At 33.3% G+C, this 20,948-nt stretch overlaps 1 protein-coding gene across 2 annotated transcripts in view; it reads left to right on the top strand.

Annotated features, from left to right (window-relative positions):
* The window catches only part of LOC148603694 (uncharacterized), a 38,915-nt gene extending 18,669 nt beyond the window's left edge, over window positions 1–20,246 (top strand). For both annotated transcript variants that reach the window (XM_088551781.1, XM_088551782.1), the window contains exons 14-33: window positions 532–615; window positions 992–1,071; window positions 1,960–2,140; window positions 2,548–2,652; window positions 3,858–4,004; window positions 4,533–4,629; window positions 5,285–5,421; window positions 5,686–5,889; window positions 6,761–6,963; window positions 7,718–7,856; window positions 8,235–8,414; window positions 9,686–9,765; window positions 10,147–10,239; window positions 10,795–10,825; window positions 11,194–14,832; window positions 15,205–15,324; window positions 16,498–16,551; window positions 17,193–17,338; window positions 17,748–17,944; window positions 19,745–20,246. In XM_088551781.1, the coding sequence (XP_088407907.1) occupies window positions 532–615; window positions 992–1,071; window positions 1,960–2,140; window positions 2,548–2,652; window positions 3,858–4,004; window positions 4,533–4,629; window positions 5,285–5,421; window positions 5,686–5,889; window positions 6,761–6,963; window positions 7,718–7,856; window positions 8,235–8,414; window positions 9,686–9,765; window positions 10,147–10,239; window positions 10,795–10,825; window positions 11,194–14,832; window positions 15,205–15,324; window positions 16,498–16,551; window positions 17,193–17,338; window positions 17,748–17,944; window positions 19,745–20,172 (6,345 nt within the window). In that variant the 3' untranslated portion in view covers window positions 20,173–20,246. The remainder of the gene's footprint in view (window positions 1–531; window positions 616–991; window positions 1,072–1,959; window positions 2,141–2,547; window positions 2,653–3,857; window positions 4,005–4,532; window positions 4,630–5,284; window positions 5,422–5,685; window positions 5,890–6,760; window positions 6,964–7,717; window positions 7,857–8,234; window positions 8,415–9,685; window positions 9,766–10,146; window positions 10,240–10,794; window positions 10,826–11,193; window positions 14,833–15,204; window positions 15,325–16,497; window positions 16,552–17,192; window positions 17,339–17,747; window positions 17,945–19,744) is intronic.
* Window positions 20,247–20,948: the final 702 nt, after the last annotated feature.

The raw sequence follows: 20,948 nt of genomic DNA, 5'->3' as shown, positions 1-20,948 counted from the left end.
AACCTGAATGCAAACCATAGTCGTGCACAGTGTTGGGAAAGATGCCACATTCCTCGCACGTTAAAGAACCCTTCTTTGGTATTTTCTCGGAGTAGGAACCATTTGGCTCCGCCACAGAAGGCTAAATTGCGGACCCTACCCACCTCTCCCTATTTCTAGTGGCAATCAAAAATTGTGGACCTTATTATCCTTGTGTCCCATCCCATTTTTCATTTCATCATCATCATTTCATGTTCATTTTATCACCCATTTCATGTTTATCGCCAGAATATAGCTGAAATATTGCTGCTCGGGCATTAAACTTTCAACAATCAATCAGTCAATCATTTTCTTGACATACTCTATAAAATAAATCATTTTAACTACAAGTTCAAGGTTTTCTATGGTTATTCCAAATTTCACCATTAAAAAAAAACGGATGCATATTTTTTTCCAATAAAAAAGACAGAGATAGGTTTGATAAAGGTCAACAATAACAAAAACATTGATAAAGTATTATTTCCTTATATGACCTTTGACTTATTTTTACAGGGATTATTTGATGCTGTATGCAGCCTACCAAGGAAGGCCTTATCATCAACAGGGTTTAACATCAGCAATGGTGAAAAGATACATGTATGTAAAATATTTGTTTCCATGTAGTGAACTTTCCATACTTATGAATATCAGTCTTTGTTCTTTCAGGAAGATACAAATCTTAATCATTTATCTGAATTAAAGTCTTTTTTGTCAACCAAGGTGAAATTTTTGCCTTACAACCTTCTGAAAGTAATACTCAATGGTGTGTCATCTATATACATATATTATAAGATTTACTTTTGTTGAACTTACAGCCAATAAAAATTTGACTGGAACCCTTTAGGAAGTAGGGGCCCAAAAGGGTCAAATTCATATATATTGTCAAATGTCTAATCACAAACAAAAATCAAAGATTGAACGGTGTGTCCATACTTGTCCCAACCAATTAGGCCTGCATTTATTTAAATTTCAGGGAAGTCCAGCATTATTCCTGTTAGAGATTTTACTGACACCTGCTTTACTATCCAGGGGCCATGGTCACACCTCTGAAAGGTATGTTGAATACATTGGCATGTTTACTTAATGTATACATGTAATAAAACTCTGAACTTGATTTTCTGTTTCTTTTTAAATCCCTACATCCAGTATTCATTTGAGAATTGAATGTTTTATTGGCATGTAAAAGTGTTTGCCCAGAGCATATGTTAGGGCTTAATGTCAAAAAAGGGTGACTGGTCAGTGCTTTTAAATGAAAATTGAAACATTCAGTTCTTATATGTACATTTGACATGTTTATTTTATTTATCTTGATCAAAGCATTCATTCTGGCAAATACTGTTTCGGTTCTATGCAATTTATTTTGGAGATGCAATACACAGTGATAAATAAAAAGTAGTCCAATAATTGTGGTTGTGACTTATATTAATATCTAGAAATGTATTTCATGCACTCTTGAAACATCATGTTTAAAGCTGATTATCCAATGAGATTAATGTGTTTCAATGATATGCACAGTAATTGTTATTATAGAAATATACACAGAAGAAATAGAAACATGTTTGGAAACATATTGAGGGCCACAATGGAAATAATGTTTTTTGTGGGTATTAAATCCTGGAATTAATGCAAAAAAAAGAGGGATGGGTTGTCATCTGCTGCAGTCTTGATGTTAATTATCTTGCTTGCATGAAATGAAGGGTCTTTTTTAGTACTTCATGGATCAATTAGGTATCATAATGTACTAAATCAAAGTAAAACTAACTGCATTGATATTGTTAGGGTTACAGCTAATTGTTTTGTAGACCCTGTTTGATTCAATTTTAATTTGTGTGTCACTTTTAATTTTTTTTGGATATTAGACACGTGACACCTCCTAAATGATAACTGCCAGCACCACTTCCCTTGTGAATTTTAACTCTGCATGTTTGGTTTTTAACACAGATACATGACAATGTATGGCAAACTAGTAACTGTTGGTATAGAAACAGAAACTGGTTACTTAGAGTTTTGTCAGTCATTGCTAGAGATTCTGAATAGAAACAGAGACTTTGTAAAGGAACCAGACTTTATGTGGAGATTGTGGAGCAGAATGGCTAACCCTCTTCATGACCAGATAAATAAAGTATGTACCAATTGGTGTATAAAATTTAGCTGATTTAATTTCACTAATTAGCATGTGATAACTAATCAAATGACACAATAAAATTCAATGTCCTTTCTAAAAAATTGATATGATATATTCATGATTGATATTCTTCTACTTTAACATGGTTGTTAAAAGCAATATCCATTCCTTCAGGTTTTAATATCACAATTCTTTATTTTCCTTAATTTAATTCTGATTTTGTTGATTTCTACAGTAGATTTCTATTCATATATCTAAGATCTGATTATTTAGTTTGATGCCACTTAGAAGTTTACATTGATCAGTCAGTGTTGTAGTGACTCTATGGTTGTCAGAACTTGTCAATTATACTCTTCAATTACAAAGCCTATTTTGGTGAAATAAGAAAATATGATGTTTTTCAGACCAATGAAATTAACCAAGGGGACTCTTTGGAACACAACTTCACCTGTATGTATAATATTTTGGTATTCCCAGTACAGAACAATTTAGCCAATGTCAAGGAACAGGTAGGTACTATTACAGCAAGTTATATAGTTAACTTCAGGGAATAGAGTTAGTCTTCCCTTGTTCAACCATTACCAGATAATAAACTTGACAAAAAACAATGAGATTTGAAGTTTTCTCATTTCCTAGGAATTTTGAACTTATCCTGCTGCGCACAAATTTATTGAGGATTGGCCATGTTTACAATAGGTTCTGGCTGTGTTAATCTTAGTTCAGGAAAGCACAATTTGTTTCCATCTGCAAGCAGTGTGACTGTGCTTTAAAATGTGGATATCTGATATAGAGTTTGGTAAAAAAAAATAATGACTTGAGAGCAAAACAAAAGAGGTCATGAGTTTCGGCTGCCATATTAAGTGAGATTTTAAGGGAGTTGAGTTTATTTCTTGGCCCCTCGCCAGGGCAGAATTAATCTATAGTGCTTTTTTTTTTGCCAGGAATCTAATTGTCTCTCACTGCAATTTCTGTGTCAAACCCATGTATTGACTACTTCAGTTTTAGGCCAAACTGAGGCCTCATTTTTTTTTACACGATTGACCAATCAGGGGACTCCTGACACCCCACTCATGACTGTAACGAACCTGATTTGGCTGCAGTGGCTTTTACAGGGTACAAGCCAGGGGATGATTATGCCTTGGTCCAGTTTTGCTCTTGTTGAACACCACATGTACCAAAAAAATGGCCGAAAATGGACAAAAATGACCTTTTTGAGTGACATTCCCGTTTTAATGCTGTTATCTAGTATTATTAGAAAGTAACTGGTTTGTAAAGAATAAACAAACATTAGTCAATACAAAAAATAGAAAAATAATAAAAAGGGGTATCAGGATAACTACTAATCAAATTCCTGACTCAAAAATGTCATGTTTAAAAATAATGTAAGTCACCATACATTTCAAATGGTTTAACAAAGATAGTCATGAATACTTATTTCTTTTGATTAAATATAAGCAGCAACACAAGAGCAAATTACTTGCATTGTATATTTTTTTCTTATTTCATATCAAGTCTTTCCCTCACAATAAAGAAAAATACTCAGCATGTAGTTCGTAAGATTGTTATTTGGTTTTTGCATATTGTGATCCAAAATTGTCTGTTATGAATAACAATTTTACAGTAAGACGATGCTTAAGAGCTGGACATATTTTTACATGGTGCTCCTTTTTCTGTCTGTCTGGGTTAGTGACCATTGCTTTGTATATATTTTTAGCCTACCTACAAAACAATGCTAAAGACCTGGACAGATTTGTACAGTACTTTTTCCCGTCTGTCTGCATTAGTAACGACTGCTGAACCTAATATTTGCTGTGAAGAGTTATGTCATATCATCAAAGGACAAAAGGAAGATTACATCAAGGTCAGTAACTCTACTAATGCTGATTTTACCTTTAGTACATCAGTACTTAGCTAATTTCAATTGTAGATTTGTGGTTATTCAATTAGATTTTTCAATCAAATTTCTAGACATGTCGTTCAACAAGCTTTCTATACACCTCTCCCTCCAAATGTTTTTAGTCACCTTTTTTAATGATTGTCAATATAATCTTGAATAGGTCACACCATAAAATTGATCTAAGTACTTTTTTTTGGAAAAATGTTCCTGTATGTAGATTGCTTTAACCAATTAAAATGTCTGTTTTACAGGATGTGTAAGTGGTATAAGACCAATCATTTCCAGAATTTGTTCTGTAGAAACTCTACTCCCTCCACTTCTTTTCCTTTTTTTCAGTGAATTTAAGATTTTTAGAAAATAACTCCTGTTCCCATAATGTGAAAGAAATCCACTAAAATCAGGGAAGGGAATAATTCCTGTATCTTGAATTCCTTCATACGTATGTCATTGTGCATCTTCTGTTATAACCCTTGAAGGCTGTGTATATTACAGAGTTTAAATGGATTAGAGTTAGTGTCACAGATCTGCCTTGCTGTAGTGAATTGTATGGATTTTGGCTCAGTAGGAACTGTTGGAAACTTTAACTTAGGTAAGCATATATACAAATGTTTCAGTTATATGTAAAAGATTATATTATCAATATTTTAGTGTCATAGTTCATTACACCTTTTTTTAGTCACCAACTAGCAATGTTACTATAGATTTGCCATCAACTACTCTTTATGTTTCACTGACATTCTAATGCTTAGTACTCTCTTAACTCTGTAAAGGTTTGTTAGTTTCGTTTTAGTATTATTTTATTTACTGGAATTTCCAATATAGAACATACCAAATTCCAAGGACCCATCTGCATTTTATTGTTTATTTCAGGGATTTCAAATTGCATTGTAATGCATAATCTTCTATTTATTGCTTTTCACTATTGTATTTGATGGTATAATTACACGGAAAGATATTTAATTTTTATTACTGAAATCAACAGTCTGTAAATGACAAATCTCCATGCATTTGATTGATAGATTGGGTTCCATTCTTGTGAAACTCCAGCATCACATGACGAGTTCATTACCCTATAGGCACTGATATTGCTTTTAAGATATATTGGAGTGGTCATTATCTTCTAATCTAATACTATTTTGAAAACAAATTGACATTTGTTATATTTTTGAGAACAGATAAGAATTTAACTTTACTTTTGTTATTTTAAAGATATTTTATATACATAATAATTTTTGATGTTCCAGGGGGCCTTAGTCCAGCTAAATGGGCAAAGAAAAAACAGAAACCATTAGAGAATCTCCAGTCTCTTATTGAATTGATGTGTAAGATGACGGAGGCTTTTGCTGAGCTTACTAAAGATTTCATGTCCACCCCTCAGAAGGTAACACATAATAACAATGTCTTAAAATATGGAAAAAACCTTTGTGCTTATTTTATCATACTTTGTTGGTTTAACTGTAATATGCATATTTAGTATTTCATTGAGAGTGAGATAACAAACTTTACAAGAAACTATAATTTCTTAATGAACAATAAGCATGGAAACTTCAGGACTATTCATGAGTATTTTCTTCTGGATAAAGTCAATGGCCAATTTAAAAGTCATAGAGAAACCTTATGGTATTTTACTTCTGATGATTTTCAGCTGATGTCACTGACCAATAAGATAGATCGTGGAAGTGTTAACCTGACCAGTATCCTCTCTGTGATGTTTGAGACGTTTTCTTTAATATATTCACACATCACTTCATCTGTGTTCTTTCTCAAGCTATTGGCTGTTACATTAGGACCCATAGCTACACTCTATGGTCTGTCTAAAGACTGGAGTGGAGCTCAGTTCTTGGAGAAGGTATGGAATATCAAATGTCAATAGGTACTTGAAGTGGAAAATTTTATTTATACATGTACTGCAATTTTCGGTTTGACCTATCAAAATTGAGTGCATTTATGAATTTTATTTGAATGTGTTGTTATACTCCCACTCTATGAGTGGGTGGTATATTGAAACCACCTTGTCTGTCTGTCTGTCCGACTGAATTTCTGTCCCAATTATCTTGGCTCCCAATGGATGGATTGATTTCAAATTTGGTATGTGGTGGTGTATAGATGGGTTAAATTTTGTTAGCAATTTTGCTTTCTCTACAATATCAACTTCCTGTACAAGTGGGGGTATACATAGCACAATTACACATGCAAACTCATGTCTATATTTATTACGTTTTAAAAGACTATAAGTTCAATTACTTGACAAGGGTGTAGCGTGTGTTTTTGCACAACTGGTTGTTAACCTCTGCCTTTAACCAAAGTGAAGGGCTATAATATTTGGCTTTGATTCCATCCATCCAAACTTTGGTTTCATAGCATAACTTCAAAAAGATACAAAATGTAATTAAACTTCTACAGGGGAAGGTTTTGGGGGAATGAGGAAACAGCTACTGATCTTGCAATGAATTGATCCAAGTTCTGTGTACAGTGGTAACACTATGCTTACAAGGTTTATCATTTAGGCTGATGCAAAATTGACTTGAAGGATTGGGATCTGGAACATTGCTCCTTTTTGTTTTTATTTTATTGATTAAGCAATTAAAAAGTATTGAAATGGCCTTTAAAGAGACAAAGGGCTTGAAAACATAAAAAATCATATTTAGTTAATGGGCTTTTATTTTTCAGAATTTGTTCTTTTCAAAATTAATAGCTATGTTTTAATTTTTCTCCTCTAGTCAGAGAAGATGACATCTGTTATCTGCCAGTGTATACAGAAGCATCACAGTGGTGCATACGACTCTAAGTTTCTAGCAACATTATCACCATTTCTTGAAGCGACACTGTTCCATCCTAAGGCTGCTATCTGTGGTGTAGCTAAGACATTCTGGAATGATACTTTCTGTGCAGGTCCTCCAATGGAGTATCCTGAAAGCTTCAAGTAAGTCTGTTATAGGACAAGATCTTCTGGAACATTATTTTTTGTATAGGTTCTTATCCTTGAGTGTTCGCATGTAATTAATAATGTTCTCTTATTATACATATACTTGGTTAAAAAATCTGTTGTTGGTGGAACAGTCAAAAATTGTTAACAGTAGAATTCCTCAATTGCTATAAACGCTTCCAACATTGTATTGTATCTTATATAGTTAAACTTTAGTTAAATACAATTGATATACATGTATCAGTACTTTTTATTCTTATTTACAAAAGTGTATCCACCAAGTCTAACAATTTGTGGGGGGAATTCCACCATTTGAGTAACAAAATGGAGAATTTTGAAGTGTAATATAGGCCTCAAATGTTAACTAAATCATGAAACAAATAGTGCATTAGATTTGTATTGCCACAAAGAACCAGGAAAACAACAATATATTTTTTTTCATAAATTTCCTGTATGCTGATGGCATTTTCACGAGTTGAAACAAATATTGGCTGGTTTGCAAAATATGTTATGGTGACCAGTATCTGCCTGGTACCCATTGACACATGTACACATAGACAGGGGATGTCACACCTGTGTTACACACACACAGTACACAAATTTTAATTTTGACCTAGTATAGATAATGGTTTTTATTGGTTTATGCTGCCTTAAAAATCTACCTTTATGGAAGTATGTGTGATTAATATTAGTTTTTAATGGTTTTTTTTTACTTATATCAGATTTGACACTTCCATACTTGTTTCTACAGCAAAATCATAACTGAGAAGATTAAGAACAATCGTCTGAAGATCAAGTTGCCTGGCTGTAAGAGCACAAGGAGCTTAATAGAAATAGCCAGCAAGGAAATAGAGGTTGTAGATGAGACACCCAGCAGTGAACTTACTCAGGTAAATATGAACAAAATTAGCAATCTTTTATTATCATGCTGAAAACCAAATTCAAAAGCTTTTGTGAATAAAGTTATAATATTTATGGGACAAATACTCCTAGTTGGCTTTCTCTGCAAATTCTGAATAGCATATTAAGGAGGTAGACCTAAGGTAAGGGACATAACTCTTGAAATCAGCGATATGTTTGTATCTTACTCAATTTTGCTTAAGCCTATCAAGCTTTCATTTTAAACAGAATGAGATCAGTCCAAGTTACTTTGATGCTTACATCAGATTGATGTGAAATGCTGAATACAAACATTCCAATGATTTATAAGAGTTGTGCCCTTACCCTAGGTCTACCTCCTTAAGTGGATTTTTGAAATATTTTTTCAGAGTGAATCCCAGGCTCCTGAACCCCATATTCCTGGGATGCCATCCCCTCGCAGAATTAGAGGTAGTTTTCTTAACAAAGCAGTGTCACCAAACATAAAGAAATCACCAGCTAAAACAGGAGGGAAAACACCAAACTCTGCCAAGAAAAAGATTCTTCCTTCAGAGGATTCATCAAATAATGTAAGATTATTAAGATACAAATTATTTATGTATAACCATTAAGAGAGATCATTCATACATGTAGTTAATGTAAATACCATCTGAACTTGCTTTCAGTAACTGTGAGCGTTCTTTAAACATATATCTCATTTGTTTATATGGTTTATGTTGAAGTATTCCATGGAGAGAATTGGATTGTATTATTGAATGTATTTTATGGTGTTTTTGTGTTTGTTGTTCTATTTCAGTTTTGACCTTACACGAATGGGGGGGGTGATGATTAAGACCTTATAAAACTTGTCCCCCCCCCACCCACCCCCCCATAAGGAGATGTTGGTCAGTAATGTGTCCTTGTGTCCTTATACATTTATTACTTTTTAGTTTGATTTTGAAGAATTGTCATTGTTCATTCATTGTATATTTCATTAGTTTTGTTGTTGAGGCCTTCCAGAGCTTACTTAAAGGTGTGTTTGTAATAGATGAGAATGATAGACATTACTGAATTAATATGTACTAGAAAATGAATTTCAATAAATGTTGACAGAAACAGGATCAGGACAAAAGCCCCTTGGAAAAAAGCACCCCAGACAAAAGCCCCCCACCCCTACTATGAGAAATTATTAATCAATGATGAATAATATGTTTATTGATACTGAAAGTGTAAAATTTGAAATTTAAGTTCAATATTGTTAACATTTTTACTTTTTGTTTGTTTTTAAGGCAATATTTCATCAGTAAAATGATAACAGTTGTCTTTAAAAAGGAAATATATCTAAAACAGTCATTTTGTTTTCTTTTTAAAACGTGTATTACTGGCAGCTTTTCTTATTTAAAATGATTTTGGTAATAAGAAAAACAATATCAAATATGAAAATAATATAGCAGTGAAAAAAAATACAGAGAAATTGAACCATTTTATTACACAACAGAAACTTCCGAAATATACTATTTAGAATTGAACAAAAATACACTAACAAAAATCAAAAAAAACATACACATAAATTGAATTATTTTAATACAAACAAAAACTTCCTAAATCCCCTAAACAGAATTAAAAAAAATAAACAAAAAAAAAGACAAACAAAAATAAAAGGCAATACTAATATAAAAAGGAACACACAACAAAAGAAAAAATACAAAAATACAAAAAAGATAACAAATAAACAAAAATAAATATATATTTTTACGTTAACATTAAGCTTATTATAAGATAGGGGGTGTCCAGGGCGCAAGTCCCAGACCCAAATAGAAACATTGTTTTGATTCCTAAATACATGGTAAGATTTTTTCAGGTTTTTGTTGTGATAACATCTCCTCCTCCAAAGAGAACTCCTCTGACAGACCACCAGATAGAAATGTTTAAGGAAAAAAGGTAATGTGTATTGACATGACCTCCAGCTATTTGAGGATTATAGTATCATTATGCTTGTCTTTTAGAGGTGTTTCCCTCTTCAGATTCTCTGTAATTTTCACTGGAAATTAATTAATGGATTGTAAGTCTGAAAAGAAAGGTCCATACATGTACATAAAGTGATGAGGATCATTACTGCAGAATTAGTGAACTATGGTAAACATTATGGAATATTAGAGATTTGGGTAAGCAGATGTATACTTGTGAGGAGCACACAAAAATAGTGAATGGTAAATACCTACAATATACAGCTGAAGTACAACAGTAAGTCAGTGTTAAGCTGCCATTATTAAACTATGATATCTGCATATACTTCATAGCTTTCTTATCTTAATTTGACAGAACAATGCCAGCTATGTATAATTCTCTGGATGCCTCACAAGATGTATCACTGATGGCTCATTTTCACTCAGGAAACTCACAGTCTCACTCACAGTATGTACTTACCTGAGTGTCATAACTCGTACAAAAGTAAAACAAGACCAATTTTAGGTTTATATGAAACTCTAATATTCTGGCAATTTATTATTATATCCCCAAGCAATCAAAGATGTACATAGATGTCTGCTTCTAAATATTTGATAAATCAGGTTTTATTTCTTGATTCTGGTGGTTCAAATAGTCAAATTTCATTGTCAGAATGGTGGGGGTATTTCCTATCATGTTTCAACCACTGCCTGTGTTTGTTATTTACATACAGCTAAACATGATTTAACTGATAATGACTAATTTTATGACAGATGGATTACGTTATAACACTGTCTGTTCGTCAGAAAACAAATGGGACCCATATTAAAATGTTTTGGTACATTCATTGAAATAATCTCACTTGCATATTTTGATGCTTTATGATCTTTAATTTCAAAGTTATGGGAGTTTTAAATACCAGCTTTATTTTATGTGTCAGCTCAGCTGTTTATTTAAAAGATTTGGTTGGGGTTTTTCATTGTTTTTTTTTTTTTATGTAGTTGTTGGTTTTTTTTTTTTCAGATTTCAAAAAATTCTTCCTGCTCCACCAAAGGTAAAACTGTTTTAGATATATACTTTTTCCTACTTAAACATGATTCTATTACATTTTCAAAAAAATGTTTTGAAATGCATCAAGTGTCAAATTTCTACCATTATTTCTATTATTTATTAGCATGTGAATTGTAGTAAGGTAAAATAAAAAGAACAATTCACTGACTTGAAAAAACTAATTGAAGAACAAAGCCGAACATTTTCACTGGTTTCAGCCAAATTTGTATACTAAAGGTCCTGTCAAGTTCATGCTTTGTTTTTTTTACACTGCTACAAATCTACCAGAAAGTCTAAAAAAATGATGATGATAAAAATGAAGTATTTATATATTATACAACTGAATTTCTTATTAGATATATTTTTTTGTAGACTAATGGTATAGAACCAAAGAAAAGTAATGAAGACCAAAAAGAACTCCCTATGGAACAGAAAGAAGAACCGAAAATTCATAGGTGGAAAAAACGAAGAATTTCATCCAAAGATGATAAGAAGCCATCAACAAGACAGAGGTCTGTTCGATTCTCTGATGAAATGGTTTCTGATCCTACAATAAGCCAAGATGCCACACCTAAGGACATCAATCACTTTAGTGTAATTCAGAGTGTTCTTTCTACACCTACCACACCTTCCAGAAAAGTAGAATCCTCCACAACAGGTGAAAACAAGGAGGAGGAGGAATTGGAGAAGAGTCCATCTTTGATTGGTAGGGAGGAAGGAGAAATTGCCTGTGTCAAACAGTTATTATCACTAGGAGATACAATAAATAAATTGAAGAGTTCTCAGGATTCCAATACTCCTGTTAGTTCTCCTCTGAAGGAGGAATATTCTGCATCACCTTCTCAGAAGAAAATAGATTCATGGCTAATAAAATCACCAGGTAAACAAAATAGTATTGATCAACTCAAAAGCAAAAGAACTGAGGTGGTAAAACCTGAAGTAGGACCCAATTCTCGTAAACAGAGAGGTAAAAAGTCATCTGATACACCTGCTCCAACGAGGGTTAGTACAAGAAGGTCATCTTCAGTTGACAGTTTGCAAAAAGATAATGATGAATCAAGGAGCACTTGTCAGAATTTATCTGCTGGGTCTCTGTCACTGGTGGAAGAAACACTATCACCTCAAAAACTGAAAAGAAACACTGAAGATTCCTGTTTTGCAAAACCTGAAAATCTTAATATGAAGACTGTATCTCCTGTTGTAGCAGTCATAGAAGAAACACAATCACCCAAGGAGAATATTGGATGTATGAATGAGATACCTTTACTGTCAACGCCTCCTCGACCAACTAACCCTAGCCAAGAATGTGAAATGTTGGACCATGGTGAGGATTCTAATATTATTCCAGTCTCTCCAACATCCACAAAACCTGTCAGATTAGGAACACCTGTTTTAAAGCTGAAAAAATTGACACAAGATGAAATCCTTCAGTATAGCCCATCTCGTAAGGATGGATCTACTATCAGTTCTAGTTTGACCCCTAAAAGGACAAGAGGTCGACCCAAGAAAAACTTTACCCCTTGTTCAAGTGATCCTTCATCCAATAAAAGCGGTGATAAAGAGCTAGTTAACTTCTTCCTGCATGAACATGATGATTTTTCTGACCTGAAGCCAATTCCTGCTGAAAAAAGTGAGGAACCTTCTAAAGCTGACGAACTTTCAGGTTCTCAAGGTTTCTCTGTTGAAAAATCTGAATCAAAAGGGAGTTTATCTGGATCAGAATCATTATTTACTGAGGTGGACGACAACAATTGTTCTCAGGAGTATAACCCTTGCTTTGAGTCAACACTAAGAGATCCAACAATTAAGGAAACAAAAACGAAAAAAGACAACAAAAAGACAGATGATGAAATTGAAGAAAGTGCCAACAAAATATCAGTAGATGCTCCTGTTAAAAATTCAGGTGAGAAAGAAAAAGATGCATGTGACACACCACAAATATCTGTAGAAAACACGTACAATCCAATGTTAGAATCTACCTTAGCTTCTCCAGTCAGGGGCTCTTCAAGAAAAAGGAAACAGAAAACTCCTAAGAAATTGTCACCTGAAAGTGCTGGTCCACCAAAAAGAAGGAGGAGGTGTCCTGCAAACAGTGGCACAGAGGATAATTCTAGTCAAGAGGAATCTGGAAGACGGACCCGTAAAAACTCTGGGAAATCTGCAAAACCATGTATCGAGAAAAATGCCAATACTAATCCTACCATTGATGGAGAATTTGCTGGGGAGATTGACTCCTTAGAGAGTTCTAAGTCTTCATCTGTAGAAAAGCCTTTAGTCAATGAAGAAAGCCAAGCTTTGATATCTTTAGAAGCTGTAGGAAAGTGCTCTTCAAATGAAAGCGGAGACTCCAACTTAGGTCAAGGTCATACTGATATGTCATCTGGTGACCCAAATGGAGGTAACACTGAAAGTGAGGTCAAAATTGATGATTTGATAGATATTGACTTCAATGAGTCTTTCTCTGACAAAGAAGGTAGTAAAACCAACACTGAGGATCTTATCAAAACTCCAGAGACAGGAAAAACACAGAAAATTACCAGAACACCAGAATCAGCTCCTGTTAGCAAACACCAGTTAGAGAAAACACCTGAAAATCGCTCCATACATGATACCCCAATCAGAGTTAGCACTACTAAAAAGAAGAAAGAGGTGGCACAGAAGAGGTCGTTGACCAAAGGTAAAGGTACAATACCTCTAGATCTGGATGCTAAGATAGAGACTGAAGGTAACAATACAGAGAAATCAGAGGGTTCTCAGAACAAAGTGTCAGACGTGGACAATGCCATTGCTCAAGAGACTCAACAAGGTACCTTGTCCAGTATTGATTCTGAAAATAAAAATGTCAGTAACAAGCAGTTGGATAATACTGTTTCTAATCTTCAAGATGATGAAAATAAAAATGATTCTGAGAAGTTAGATAATAGTATATCAGCAAAAACTAAAGAGTTGTCAGGTAGTCAGACCATTACAAATGAACCTGCGAATGTTGAAAATAGCAAAAAATCAGAACAAATCAAAGATGTAGAAACTTCAGATAAAACAATTCATGACAACATGATTTGTGAAAAATCAGGAAATGAAAATGATACCAATGAAAGTGAAAAGTATGTGAAAGACACAGATAATTTGGATAATAGCAGTGTGTCAGTCACAATGACAAGTGAAAGTGATGACAATGTGCCTCTCAGTGCATTAAAAAGCATTGAGCATGATGTACCTCTTAGCTCATTAAAAGAAAAAAAGCAGACAAGCCCAAATTCTGATTTAGAAAATTTAAATGATTCTAAAGGTTCAACAAAGAAAAGGAGAGGTAAGAAAAAGACTGGCACAGAAGGAAAATTAAAAACTTCACCCTCATCACAAAAGTTAAGATCATCTGGGAGAACTCTAAGGACTCGTGGGAAAAAGGAAAGAAGGTCTACTGGAGATATGCTGTCCTTAAAAAACAGAAAGACAAGAAGAACAAGTGTTGAAGAGAATAAGAAGGAAGAAACCAATGATAATGGAGGAGCCCTTACTGAAATCAAAGACAATATTGATGCCACTGAATGCATAGTCATACCATCCCAGTCACAGGAAAATATTACAGAAGAGAAAATGCAGGAAGAGATTTCCAAACCTGTTGAAAAAGAGGTGGTAGGTGACATTTCTGGTCCAGATAATTTAAAGAAATTTAATGATATGATGCAAGATGAAACTCCTAGGAAAACACCAGATATTTTAGCCACTAGGAAAGGATTGACATTTGCAGACAGACATTCAGACAGTAAACTGGTAACAGTGCCAAGAAAGTTTGAGCGTAGATCAATGATGGCAAGACGTAGCATATTAAAGACAAACTCTCCATCATTATCCTTGGATTCGCCATCACATAAGAGCTCAATAAGGAAATTTCATCCAATCAAAATTGGCCATATATTTGCACCGTCTGCTTCTCCAAGTGCTGGAATATTAAAGAGGAGACGACTGAGTGGGGAGAAGGCAACCAATTCACCCTCTCCTCCTTCTAAGGTAGGTTGTTTTTAAAGTCATTGCCATATTTTATTCATGAAGTCAATGCTACCAGTTATAGTATGGTATAAGTTTTAAATAATTGGTTGTGTAGTTTTATCATTTATTTTAAGAAGTTCTTCCCAAATATACTAAGATTAGAATTACAATTAGTACTTAAATTCCCAAATTTTATGTGATGAAATACAGTTAACCAACAACTTATTTTATCCATCTTTACATACACTGAGGTTCTTTAACTATTAAGAGGTGGTGTTGTAAACTAAAATCAAAATGTTATTTCATTCAGCAAAATGTGAAATTTATTTAAATGTTCAGGTTAACTGATTTTTGTGCAGATGGTTAAATGTTCTAATTTGCCTTTATTTGCAGCAGAGAAGAGTTTCATTTGCTGATCCAGTGTCAATATCAAAACAGCTGAGTGATACTACAGAGAGACCTCTATCACCTCTGATAACACAGGCTTCTAAAGTGTCTTCATCATTAGAAAAGGTTAGATGTCACTGTACAAGGGGAATCCAGGGATGATTTATGTGGCAGCATTGTTAACATATTCTCTGTCCTACAACCAACAAACTTTGCATTTTTAACAATATTGAAATGAGAAAGCAATGTGAAAATATATTCCAGAAACATGTGAAGTTATCTTGTATAAAAATCCATCCTTTCATTAAATAGGGCAAACAATATCTGTATTAAAAAAACTTCTCTGGTCTGCTTTCTGTACCCCCTCTAACTCCAAATCCTGGATATGCCCGACAAATTTATTTAATAATGTAATAAATGCAACAGGGTTTTAAGTGCAATTTAAAGTTTGCATCATGATTAGCATTTTCTGAGGCTTCTGGGGCCAAATTACAATGATAAAATCTGGTGTCAATTTCTGTGTGCACAGTATAATTCAGACTATACTGGTGATTGTGCCATTTATCATCTTCAAGCCTAAAATGTCCCATTAAAATCAGGTGTTTACACAGAATGTTAAAGAATGGTCCATTATCAAAATTTTAATCCCAATGATTGCTCTATCAAGCTATGATAATTACATCTCTCAGAACTTGGGTGGGGAGTCACACTGTTTTTGTTATGTAGATCTGTCTGTCTGTGACACATTTTTAAGTGACTACTCCACTAAATGTATTGAAACTTATCTGACAGGTAGTGAGGATCCGTTAGGTATTTGTGCCTATTACAAGGAATTTTTCTTCCACTGAAATTTGTGGCATACTGCTAGATGCTTGTTTATGAAAAATGTGTCTCCTTTGAACTTTGATGGGGGAGACATACTTTGTTTAAAGCAAATGTATTACATTGCTTATGCACCATCTTATTGAAAGACCAGAGAAAGCAATGAAGATGTCCTGAGGTTTCTATTCTTACTTTAAATCTAACATCTAACATGCACAGTGCATTAATATGAGTAGCTTCAACTTAACTCAGTTTGTTTATAAAATTATATAAAATCCTCTAGCAAATAAAAGTTAAAATTGTGTAAATGGAAATTAATTTGGAAGAAAATGAAAATAAAGCATGTTGCTGGCTTGCAACCCCCTTTTTTATTATAAATGTCTGAAGGTTCTATATATACATTTTCATACTACAGAGGACAAAGAACATTTGATTTCTCATTGACTACACATTTTTATGGCTTTTTTTTTTTTTCAGATATTTACAAGCTCACTTAACAATGAAAGTCAGAATACTGCAGATTCTGTTGTGGTAAGTTATTACTTATATGTATTTATTAAACAGTTGTGTAGCAACACAAATATGATAAAAAAATTTACCTGATACTATAAAGTTGTTAATTTTTGGAGATTCCGTAAAGTGAACATATTTGCGGGTATCAATATTTGTGTGGTTTCTGTTTTTCACACTTTTAAGTCCACCGTGAAAATAGCGAAAACAGTAGTTACGTTGTTGGGCCACTGCAAACACATTACAGTGACAGAGTGGAAAATTTAGCAGGTCTTATTTTACCACACTTGTTGGAAGAAGGAATTCAATGTATTTTACACATATAATGATAAAATGTTGAGGGTTGATAACAACCAAATCTATTAGATCTCTAATGTGGCTTGAATATCCTAATTCTTTCATTCATGGTTGGTTAAAACTGCAATGAACTACAGTTCAATGTAAATTCAGACATAATTGTGATGTTTCTAGCATTGTTAAAAATTCAACTTTAGTTAATATTACTTATGCAAGTCATTTTGTTAATATTATGAAAATTGAGATCACATTTTGGACTAAAATGTCTAATTCACTAAAGTAAATGCACAAAATAATTTCTTTTACTGAATTGAGCAGGCTGCTAGATGCTTTGTTTCTGAAAGTTTTTGAAATGTTGATTTCAGAGTATGAAGGACTCTGACTCCATGCAGGGAAGCTATGCCAGTACCCAGGAGTCCCAACTGAACACAACCCAGCCAATCTTCCCTGAACTGACAAGCTGTAATGTTACAGTAGATAAAGTTTTACCACAGCTAACTTCATCCATGTGGTATATTGCAATACTTAGTATTATATTATTTTATACTTAATCAAATTCCCTTTTTAAAAAACCCTGGCTAAAATCGAATATTGACCCTCAACTTAACCTCATGCAAGCATACAGCTTTTTTCAGTACACCCAGACTGTTCAACACCAGTAACCCTTTCACAGAAGAGATGTGTTATTGGTTTTGATATTCAATCTTTTGCTCTGCTTTCCTTTAAAAGGAGCATACACCAAGAGTGATATTCTTAATATTTCTTAGACTGTTCATTTCCCCTATGCAGTGCATCCAAATTTACAGAAGAATTGACATGAGTTAAGACTGGATCATGCAAATGACTTATACTTGTACTTACATACATGTAACAGTATTGTTCTATACATGCATCAATTTCTTATTTTTGCCATATTTCAGGTCCAGAGGTCTTGGTACACTGATTAAAGCCAGAAATATCAAAACAATTGGTGACCTCTCCGCTTTGACAGAGAAACAAGTGGATGAACTACCAATTCGATCACCTAAAGTTTCTGTGGTACGGAAAGCACTGAAAAAATTTGAGGAACAGACAACACCAAAGTCAGACAGGAAACTGGTTTCTGAAGTTAGAACAGGCAAGTTATAACTGAGCCTTGATTAATGAATATCTAAATTAAAGGGACAAAACATGTATTGATATTTTGAAAGTGTAATTCTGACATAACAGTTTGCTTCTTGTGTATAAATATTTCATATTTTCCCCATTTTTGGCTGAATTATGCAAAGTGAAAATCAGATGATAGAAGGTGAAATTTTAGCGGGTGGAAAAATTATTTTCATATCACTTTTCTCAGCAACTACTAATATCAGCAGTTTCTTTGTATTTGGTATTCAGCATCAAGTACAGGTCCCATATTTTGAGATCCAGTTTCAGGCCTGACTGACATCTACTTTATGTTAAAAAAAAATTCATTTCTTTTCTGTCAGACTCATTTTAAAGAGTACTCTATAGTAAACCTTCCTTTTTATAAACAAATATAGCATGATTAATTTCCTGTATGAAGATGGGCCATGTAGTTGAACTTTGATTATCTGTGAACAATTTTGGCATAGTACTTATTTTTTGAAAACTTTACAAAATGCTGATTTGAAATTTTGTACAGTTATTCATTACCAAAGTGTAGATGTGCATATTAAATTTTGATCGGTTGATTTGTAGAAACTTAAGTTTTATACAAAATTTTCAAAACTGTATGGTGTGTACTAAAATGTTTGTACAGTAGTTCATTGGGGTATTCAGCTGTACATTATCCACTTTGATTTGATAGGTTTAAATAAGATACTGTAAACACATGATGTGGTCAGTGGTATAGTTGCCACTCAGTTGACACTCTGAACATCACTGCTGATGGCTGTTACATTAAAAAATAGGAGGTACCCGGGGAAGGCACTCCAGGGGAGTCATCCATAGAAGTTCTATTGATGTTGGGTATTAAACTTTATATTTTGTCAATAGGCCTGAACACCCACCCATATACTAAGAATAAAAATGCCTGCTCCTCCCACTCACCCGAATCCCCATCTTAAATTTTTTACTGAAACAACCCCGAGATATTTTGATTACAAAGCTTTCATGCTTTAAGATGCTTTGTTACTATCCAGTATTTTATAGTTTAATGACACATTTGTTTGCTATATAACACAATGAGCTACATCAGAAATTCAACAGAATTTGTTTTTGTTTTTTTTATTATTTATTTTTTGTGATTTTGAGATTATTTCTGAAATCATTATTGTATTAAGTAGCCCTCCAGATAAGATTCATGCAAAATGTGATTCATGGTTGGAAAGCCTACATAATTTTATTTTTGATATTTTGTTTGAAATATTACATAATTTTATTTTTGATATTTTGTTTGAAATATTATAGCAAACAGATATTAACATAGGCTTTCCACACAACCCATTTTCTTGGGAAATAAAAATTGTATAGTTTCAAGATTAAGGAAGATAACTCTGTGAATAACACTAAAATACAAAAGAAACTGTTAGATTTTCCATGTGGATTATCTCCTAAGAGCAGACAAATTGGAATGAATAATTATACATTTCATTAAATAGACCTATAAGGCTTTTTGTTCTGTATCATATATTACAGAATTTGCATGATTCTTCAAAAGACTGCTACTTTTATGAAAAGACAATGCAATTTTTTTTGCAATGATAAAAATTGTGCTCTCCTTAGAAAATTCAAACAGCATTCTGCTTAACTTGTAAATTCAGATCTCTTCCTTTGAAATTATAGTATCTTCAGGAAAATCAGTTCAAATAGTATCACATCAAATCAAAATACCCTGAGGAGAACACTGAAACATCACAATAATTTCTGAATATACAATTATTTTACACATTGAACATGTTAACTTTAATTATAGAAGACTCCAAAGTACCTGACAACACAACTAATACAGTAGAGGATAACAATGATATGGAAGTACAAACAATATTACATTCTAGTGACAATTCTAAAACTGAGGCTAATTCTAACTCTTTACAAGAGAGTTCTGAAACTGATAGAACAGAATCAGATGGCTGTTCCAGTCAGCCACCAACATCCTTAGGTGGAGATATGATATCAACTGCTGAATCTAAACAAAACAATACAGTACTACAAGAAAAACCAGAGAAAACAATTTTGATTTCTTCATTACAAATGCTTATGGACCAGTGTAATTTCAATAATATGAAACAATTAAAAACTCGTGAAATTGTCAAGATTCACCAGCAGTTGTCTTCCTTGACCAATTCTGTAGTGGACGTGCTCAAAGAACGTTGTTGTTCTCCTGAAGAGGAGGAGGGATAAACTATAAACATAAATTGCTTATTAAAAAAGATGTAAATGATTTTAGATATATTTAAAGTGGGATCATTCTTGTTTATCGTGGTGTTTTTTTGCTCCTCTGTCATATTGTAAGGCAGTAAAAAAACATAATATGTCTGTTTCCTGCTACCCTACCAACACTTAACATTTTATGGCCATTTTTGCTCGAGTCCAGACTATTTCCCCATTAATTCAGTCCAAATGTTTATGAAAAATAAAACAACTTCCCTCCCTACCTACCCTATTTCTTTCTTGCAGGTAGCTGGAAATAAGACTATTATTTTTTTTGCCCAAGTCATATTTTTATTCCATACTCTCTGTATAACTAGTGTTTATATCATCAGCCATTTTTTTACCCCACGCAACAAAATTTTTGGTATATAAGTTCACCATGATATGTTTCAGGTCAAGTGTACATTTCGTTCCACTCTGATGATTTTTACTGAAATTACAGGCCTTGAACTTGGCAAAATTCAGAGGAAAAAAAGTTTTCCAGACTTTTTTTCTAAACGCTTGCAGATATTGTCATGATTTGTGGTTTAAAAATTCACCATGATAAGTTACAGGTCAAGTTTACGGTTTGTTCCGCTTTGATGATTTTTACCGAAATTACGGGCCTTGAACTTAGCAAAATTTACAGAAATAACAGATTTCTGGACTTTTTTTCTAAATATTTGCAGATATTGACATGATTTTTAGTACAGATATTCACCATGATAAGTTACAGGACAAGTTTTTAGTTGGTTTCGCTCTGATGA

This window comes from Perna viridis, chromosome 11 (genome assembly GCF_037379345.1).
Source record: "Perna viridis isolate PV_CMFRI_1.1 ecotype Kerala chromosome 11, ASM3737934v1, whole genome shotgun sequence".
In the NCBI taxonomy this organism is placed as follows: Eukaryota; Metazoa; Mollusca; class Bivalvia; order Mytilida; family Mytilidae; genus Perna; species Perna viridis.
This window is presented reverse-complemented; position numbering and strand designations above follow the sequence as displayed.